This window comes from Condylura cristata, unplaced genomic scaffold (assembly GCF_000260355.1).
Source record: "Condylura cristata isolate star-nosed mole 26May11 unplaced genomic scaffold, ConCri1.0 scaffold00001, whole genome shotgun sequence".
NCBI lineage: Eukaryota > Metazoa > Chordata > Mammalia > Eulipotyphla > Talpidae > Condylura > Condylura cristata.
In genome coordinates this window covers 67,849,121-67,857,776 of record NW_004567102.1, presented here as the reverse complement: position 1 = coordinate 67,857,776, position 8,656 = coordinate 67,849,121, and the positions used below count along the sequence as shown (strand labels likewise).

The window sequence follows — 8,656 nt, the reverse complement described above, 5'->3', positions numbered from 1 at the left end:
AAACCTTTAAAAAAAAAAAAAAAAAGAGTAAGTTGGTGGCTGTATGCGTTATCTACCTTCTGACAACCCAGGAAATGGAGGCTCTCAAGGCAAGTCTTGTTTCTCTAGGGGGTGCTCTTCCAAGGACTGCTCTTCCAGCAGATGTGTTGCCTTGTAGTGACCCCAAGCTTGTTTCTTCAAGAGTGACATTAGCAAAATTTACCCTAAAATAATTTACCAAAATTTTTTCCTAGGGAAATAAAGATTCTGCAGAATGGTGGTAAGTTGGTTTTTCTAATTGAGTAGGCTTTAATTTTGTTATGTAGGGAAGCAGTATGATTTAAAGTTTAGTTTAAAAGGTAGGGATTTTAAGATTAATTTTAGCCTGCTTTATTAAGCATGTTACTTAATTCTCATCATGCTCAATTTCTCTTTATGAAACATCAGAATAATAATTGTACTTAACAAAGAGACTTTTTGTAAGAATCAACTGAGAAAATATAAAAGTCCTCTAAGCATAATACTTAGGTATTCCTAAGAAATACTTAGGTAAAATTCCAACTAATTTAGAGCAACTCTTAGGTGACTGAAGCTTAATTTTTATCTCATCATCATGAATGTCCTCAACTTTAGTGCTTGAGGAAAGGGAAAAATGGGTACTTGAAACAGTGAGAAGGCTTAGAATAGGCTTGTATGAGTTTTGAGTGTTCACAGAATTTGACAATACTAAGTTTTCTGGACCCAGTAATTATTGTCTCTCCATTAGGGCAAGTAAGCCTCAGGGAGTCAGTGGTTCTAATGCAGCCCAGTTTAGCTTCTGTTAATGCTCACCCTGCAAAAGTAAGAGTAGGTGGCACATTCTCTCTTATAAAGTGGGATAGCTTTTGGTCCCTGCATGTGCATCACCATTTTGATGCTGTAAGCAGTACCAAATGCTAAGTATTTCCTCAGGGAGAAAGATTTCCTTTGCCACTTCCACTGGCAATGGAAAAGTTTATTGACAGACTTCTGTGGCCTCGAAGACGTGCAGGCACTGAAGAAAGTGAAGAATATGATTAAAGACGTGGATGTGATGAGATTCATTCGGCTCTTTGGGTGACTGTAGAAAGTTACTCCTGTAATCTTGCTGTGCATTTCTGAGTTGGAAATTCATTGTCAAAGGAGGAAGATGGAGAGTAATGGAACACTCCTGGCCACAGCCTGCCAGACTCCAGAGTTGTAGGTAGTTGTGGCCTACCCATCTCAGCAGGTAGCATCTGTAAGAAACACTCTTATTTCATTGTGGCCTCTTCTCTACCAGAAATTTCCATTGACTTTTTTTTTTTTTAAGATTTATTTATTTGTGCATACAGAACTGGGGTATAGGCCAGAGGCTTAGGGGCAGTGAGAGGATTCACCAGAGACAGAGTGGGGAGTAGAACAGGCAGATCAATGAAGTACACTGCTGAGGAGAGCAGCGAGCGGGTCAGGAGAGGTCTGCCCTCCATATGGATCACCGCCAGGGTGGGGGTTGAACTCAAGCTAAAGTGGCTTTAGTTTCTTAGTGCTGTGCTTTAACCCACTGTAACACCAGGGAGAGCCCTTCATTGAGTTTGACATAGTCAAACTAAATCTCACATTCAGGGCACACTCTTTTGTGTAGTTACAAGCGTGGGTTGATTTGAAACAGGAATTCCACTTCCACCTTGTGAATGGTTTGGCTTACTTTTCATTACTTAGTCTTTGTAAGCTACAGTTTGCTCATCTTTAAAAATTCTTTTCGTTTATTTGAAAGGAAACCTGCACTCCTGTGTTTACTGCACCACTATTTACAATAGCGAAGATATGGAAACAACCTAAATGCCCTCTAACAGATAAATGATGGATCAAGAAGATATCTACACAATGGAGTACTATTTAGTAATCAAAAGATAAACTCATGCCATTTGCATCATGGATAGAACTAGAAGGGATTATGCTCAGTGAAATAAGTCAGAAGGAAAAAAGAAAAATATCAGAAATATCGGATGGTTTCATTGACAAGAGGAACATAGGGAAACCAAAAAATGGGTCAGAAAAAAAGGACAAAACTAGCAGGCAAACTATAGACCTGAGACATACAGCAGGGGAGGGGAAGGGGTAAGAACTGGGGAGGAAAACACAAGGGATTGTGGAGACATTTCATGGGTGAGATGAGTTTATGGGGGTTACACCGGAGGGAAGAAATCAAATAATATACAGAAATGAACAATGATGGAAGAAATCTTTTAAAAAAAATAATTCATGAACCTTTTACCATAAAATAAATAAAACAAGGTTATGCTACTACCTACTTTAAAAAGCACTGTACAATAACCCCCTCTTTGCCTTTCTCTGTCTCCCACTTGTCCCTGCCATGAATCATCTGATCCAGGTTGACCCAGAACCTCCCTGCCTTCGGTGAATGGCTATGGAGTTTGTACTATCCGTGCATGCTTGTCTCTCTACCCTTGGCGTCATGTCTTTGTCCATCTTGCTCTCCATATCAGTCATGCCCAAGTATCAGGTGTTATCTTTCTGTCCCATACATTCTTTCTAGATAAAGGCACTTGTGGTACCTCTTTTTGTAGCCCTGTCACTTTTGCCTGGCATGTTTTCTTTGGCCGATTTGTATTGCTTTGTTGTTTTGCATTATTAACTTTTTATCCAGTCTCCTAAATGGCAGACTGATTGAGCAGATACTTTATCTTTGTTGTTTTGTTTGTTTTGCAGTTCAAGCATGTAGCAGACTGTTAGTAGAGAGTTGGCTTACAAATGGGCTGCCTCCCAGTTAGCAGTATTCCGTCACAGTCAGTGAGAAGATGGATGTAGTAGTTGAAATTCTTTGCTGTGCATAATCTTCTATGGAATGACACCCTTTTTATTATTGTTTCCAACCCCTGAGTGGTGTGGTATGATTTGAAGGAAAGAATTTCATCTTACCTCTTTCCTGTAGCACTATCCTAGTTTTGCTTCCTAACATGTTGACTTCTAGAAGAGGAGATGGGCTCTTCCTCTGACAAGAAACTGTAGTGAGCATTTTCTAGGGTATTCCTTTTTTTCTTTACCCTCCCCCCTTGTCATCAGTCTCAAGTTAGACTTTCTTTGCCATTAAAGTTAAATGCTGTTAGTCATTTCTTCCTGAGCCACAGATGTGTTAAGTTAGATATAATAAAATTTCTGGGATGGCCTGAAGTCTATATTCCATTTAATAAACATTTATATACCTGTTCTTTGCCAGGAATGGTTTCAGATGTTGAAGGAAGAAAGATAATAGCATGTGGATCCTACCTTACATTTGTTTGCAGTTTACTTTGAAAAAGTATATAAATTGTTATACCAAAAAAGGACTTAATAATTCTTCCTTAGCAGATCAAGGAAGTTCTCAAAAGGAGTGTACAAGCTGAACCACTCAGCATGTCAACATGACTCCCAGGGGCTTCATGTGCCCCTTCCGCAGACTTCCTTGACTGATGTGATGTATTTCCCTTTGCTGAATTTCAGCCCTGTTTGGTTGATCAGGTTCACATTTGTAACCTCCCAGATTGATAATTTTGAGAATGTAAGTCAGTAGCTTTCAAAATACAATTAATGTGACTTTCTGTTATTTAGATGACTGCTTAGAAAACTACACAGCCCACCAGCATCTGATGAAATTAGCGTATAAGCACATCAACCATGTCTTACACTCCAGGAATTGGCGGTGACCCTGCTCAGCTGGCCCAGCGGATTTCTTCCAACATCCAGAAGATCACACAATGTTGTGAGTTGAGTTTTAAGTTCAATTCACTGTTTGTTTTCAGTTCTTGTCTGAGTTCCATGGCAGTTGATAGAAGGACAACTCTCATCTTTGATAGAGGGAGGAGTATTGAGAAGAGATTTAAATAGGCTAGAATTCTTCAGTGTGACCATAGAAGACAGTAGGAAAGAGAACACATTGCATTTTTCTGTAGAGTTGCATCATATAACAAATATGCAGTTTCATTCCTAAAGTAAAGGCTCAAAAAGATACTTCCTTGTTGGTTCCACATAAGGTTAATAAAACTGGTTGACACAATCTCATAGGTTAGGAACTAGGAAGTACTATCAAAAGCTGAAGACAGTTTAATGAATACATTCTTTTATGTGTTCCTTAAAAGTAAAATTCAGCTGGATATGACTTAGATTAATTTTGTAAAGGATAAATATTTGGTACATTATTAAGAAACATTGAAGAATCAAGAGGGAGACATTTTAATCTTCTGAGGCAGAAAAATAAAAGCTATTAGTATTGCTCATAAATTATCCTTTGCTATTCCTATGAAAGACAGAGTACTGATCCAATATGAGTTTTATGAGACATTTTATGGACTAAATGCAAGAATTAAATAAAACAGTTACTGGCACAGATTGAGCCTATAGATTATTCTGTTTTATTTTTTGTTCCTTAGCCACAAACCTAGATCATTCAAGTCATCCTTTTCTCAGTATTCTGGCCTCATGTGTTAATTAAACTTTTGCAAAATGTGTTTAACACTTTCAATACTTTAGTCTACTTCGTTAAGATCACTCTTCTCACCAGAATGTATTAACACACTTAGTCAAATAAAGAGTGTTTTCAGATTACCAAACTCTGTTTCCTTGTCTAATCATTAATTTCTCTATAGTTAGAAGTTTACCTAAATAATTTAAATGAGAATCCAGTGTGGTTTGGAGGCAACGGGAGTAATATTAGGCTGCAGGTCATTTTGAAGAAATACTGTTATGCACAACTGTGCAAAATAACCTTTATACTGATTTGGTGTGATTTGATTGCTTTTAACTAACCTTAATGGAGGAGCAAGGAAGTGAGTACTGTAGGGTCTCATGGTGCTACAGGATGGCGCATGCAGGTGGTTGCAGTGTGTCCCAGGGCACCAGCCTTGGCTCCACATTCAGATTTGATGTGAGAGCGATAGAGAGCCTTACCTCCTTTTTTTTTTTTTAAATAATATATTAGTTAATTTTTACATCATTTTGTGTCCTTTTTTTTTAAAGATTATTTATGCATACAGAACTGGAGTACAGGCCAGAGGTGCAGGGGTGTTGAGAGGACTCACCAGAGACAGAGTGGGGAACAGAACAGGCAGATGGACAAAGTACACTGCTGAGGGCATCCGCGGGCGGGCCAGGAGAGAGTGCCTCTCCTCCTTTGTGGCTGCACATTAGAAGAGTGCTGGTAGTGAGAAAATACCGGGAAAGAGCTTTTAGATGTAGCCCACAACAGATATGTTTTTAAAAAGCACTTGAGGCAAGAGAAGCAGGTGATGAAATCAGAGAGGAGGCTGAGCAGGTCACATAACCTTGGAGGCTGTTTGAACAGGTTAGATTTCATCATAAGGCAGGAAAGACACAATCACATCTGCACTTTGCAACACTTACTTTGGTGATTGGAAGTTGTAGGGAAAATGGAAGGGTGGTGGCCATTGCTAAATTCTAATGAGAAATATGTTGGCTACACCAGATGGTAGCAGAAAGACAGAGAGAAACGATGGGTGTGCTTTGGGGGCAAAACCAGCAGCAGTAGCTGATGAAAGTGGGTGGGGTGAGAGAGAATGAGAGGAGTCCAAGATGACGCCCTGGCTTTTGCATTGAGGAACTAAGTGGATGGCAGTGGTTCTGAGATGGGGAGGATTACAGTTAAGAAGTGAGGAGACTTGTTGGGACTGAGTGAATTTAGGGATGCCTTTTTAGACATCTCAGTGGAAATGTCAAGCATCTGGTTTAGATACATGATGTCATTTGGAGATCAGAATGTCATCAGAGTATAAATGGTATTTAAAACCTCAAGTATAATCACAAAGCAATGAGTTACAAGAAGCAGGCTGGAGCTTTAGAAAAAATGTGAACGCCTGGAAGGCAAGGATAAAGCCACATAAGGGATCAGAGAAAGTGTGATCAGTGTGGTAAGAAAAAAAAAATCACAATCTGCAGGATGGCCAATTTCTAGACATCCAAAGAACTGTTCCAAGAGTGAGTGAGGCATCTTCGTGTCTCAAGCTTCCTAGAAAGTGAGTAAGATACAAGCAAAGAATTGGATTTGGCAAATTGGCATATTTGAAAAGATGGGTCTCATCTTCACCTTCCATGTGCAGATGGAGGAAAGAAGGGAAGAGAAAGACCTAAGCCTTTCAGTTAAAGAGACTTCCCATAATACTACTCACTTCTGCTTGTGTTCATCCTCAGAATTTAGTTTTCATCATGTGTCTCTACCTAGCTGCTAGGAAGGCTAGGGTAACCATGACTGGATTGCCACGTACTCACTACATTGGGGGGTCACTCCATTTGGGGAAGAAGGAAAGAATAAAGATTTATTAGGCAACTAGCAGATCCTACCATGAAGCTGAAAGAGAATCAAAGGGTTGTATTTTTCCACTTCAAAAGGGAGATTCTAGTCAGAGTATGATTGCAAAAGAATTGATGTTGAAGGTGAGAGGGGAAGCGGGGTGGGTCACAGTGTCTGGCTCACCTTTGGACAGAGCAGGGCATACTGTGGCATGGACCCTAAGTGTGGTCACTGGATCTTCGAGTTCCTGTCTGAGCATGCCTGTTTTCATAGGAAAAGGAGCCAGAGGCATCTGACCCACAGTGGGAGATTGATAGAAGTTGATGGAAAGAAGACAGAATGGACTTCCTGCATTTTTGATGCTTGGGAGAATAGACATGCAGGACAGTAGAGAAGCTTTGTGGCTTAGATTGAGTACTCATTTGAGATTTGGGGTCATGAGTTTAAAGAAACCAGTTATCCACTATCTCAATGATCTAGATAAAGTTGCTGTTTAAAAGCTAACATGCTGTCTAATGTGGGTTACTAATCAGGTCTGTTCAGAGATCAGGTGGAAGTAAAAGACAGAAGTGTGAAATTTCACTTCGCTTTTTCCTCCATCTGGTAACGCTAATAATACTGGGTGTGATAGAATAAAGCAGTACATTAGACCCCATTTAGGTGTTTCTCTTTGTACTGCATTTTCATCTTTTGAATTTGTATCAGTACAAATTAGTACAAATTATTTAGTTGTTTAAAAGAAATTGAAAAAGATGCTATAAGCAGGGTGATATACTCTTGTAGTATATACCTGTTCGGGTATAGCTAACATCTTCCTGAATTCTGCAGTGGGAAAAGTTTATTTTCAGATGTTTGGATGAAGATCAATGAAAAGTGGTAAGATACCGAGTTGTATCGTTTAATTTATACTAAAAAAAAGAAAATAGCAATCAAAAAGATTTTTGCTTCTTGGAAAAACCCACTTAGTCAGATTGGAGTTTTAGCTTTTTCTTTTTCTTTTTTTAACAGTGTTCTATTCTGGTAATTCTGTTTTGCAGAGAATAGGATAGTTGAGACTATATATTACACACACACATATATATATTTTAAAGTTCTATTTATTTTTGCATAGAAGAACTGGGATGTAGGCCAGAGTTGTGGGGATGAGGGGCGAGAGGATTCACCAGAAACAAGAGTAGAGAGCAGAACTGGAAGATTTCCTGAAATACACTGCTGAAGGGAGCAGCAGGTAAGGCCTGCAGTGCCTCATGTGGGTCAGCTCCCTGGTCAGGGATCAAACTCAGACCATGGAGGTGATAGCATTGAGACTTCACTTTGTAGACCATGAGGGAGACCCAAGAGAAAATATTTTTAAACTTGTAGTTTTTCTTTTAAATACTTTTTGTTAAAAATAATCTGTAGTTTTATCATTTGCTTTTCTAGTGAAATATTTGAACCATATTAAAATAATGTGTATTTTACATCAAACATAAACTAAATTGCAAATGCTTTAAAACATTTTTTATCAGAAATAGAATTAGTAAAATAACATAGCTTTTCAAAAATAATAGATCTAACAAGCTAAAGATCTAAGAATCTTTCTGTGGAGCATTTAAAATAATTAAGAAAATATTTTCATCCTTTGGGGGTGCCACAGTAGGCTGGAGTTGGCATGCAAATGAAATCATAACAACTGTTATCGAATTAATAACAATAACCAAGTTATTTTCTTATCAGCCAATTTACCAGAATTCATACTGCTCCAGATTCTTGCCAACGTTTGGCATTTAACTGTAGTTTATTCTCACTATGATCTGTACGGATTAGTACAATAGGATTTTTCAGAATGTAGTTGAGTTAGGGAAATCATTGAACAATACAAAAACTATCTAATTAGCTGTATATGTGCACACTTCCTGAAATCAGTTTCAAAGAGCTCTGTGACATTGAGGAAGCTGTTTCACTTTTCATGATATGATTTTCTTATATATATTTCTGTTGACTGGATTATGCTGCCTTCCAGCTTTAACACAATAATTCTTAGCCCCACATTCAAAGAATTCTTAAAGCTCTTCTAAAATGTGGGACTATTTGTTAATCACGCACCAACTGCCAGATATACTACATGCGTTTAAAATCCCCTTATAGAAAGTCATTCCTTTGTAACACCAGCTATTTTTTTGTTAGAATGGGAGAGTTGTAGTCAGTAGGTTTTCTGGGCTGAATCATGTCAGAATCAACCAAGTTGTGAATTTGAAGGAAACTGATGAATAGCAATAGCAGCAGCTCACCATGAAATAAAGTTGTTGAGTTCAGACTTTCCCATGTGTACATATTATAAAGTGTTAATAATAGCGCTAATGAGAATTCTGGCATTTCAGTGTTTTACTTATTATT

General features: G+C 38.3%; 1 protein-coding gene across 1 annotated transcript in view; it reads left to right on the top strand.

Annotated features, from left to right (window-relative positions):
* Nucleotides 1-8,656, top strand: part of STX7 (syntaxin 7) — a 38,377-nt gene that overhangs the window by 3,411 nt on the left and 26,310 nt on the right. The window contains exon 2 of the mRNA XM_004674117.2: nucleotides 3,589-3,739. Within this exon, the coding sequence (XP_004674174.1) occupies nucleotides 3,655-3,739 (85 nt within the window). The 5' untranslated portion in view covers nucleotides 3,589-3,654. The remainder of the gene's footprint in view (nucleotides 1-3,588; nucleotides 3,740-8,656) is intronic.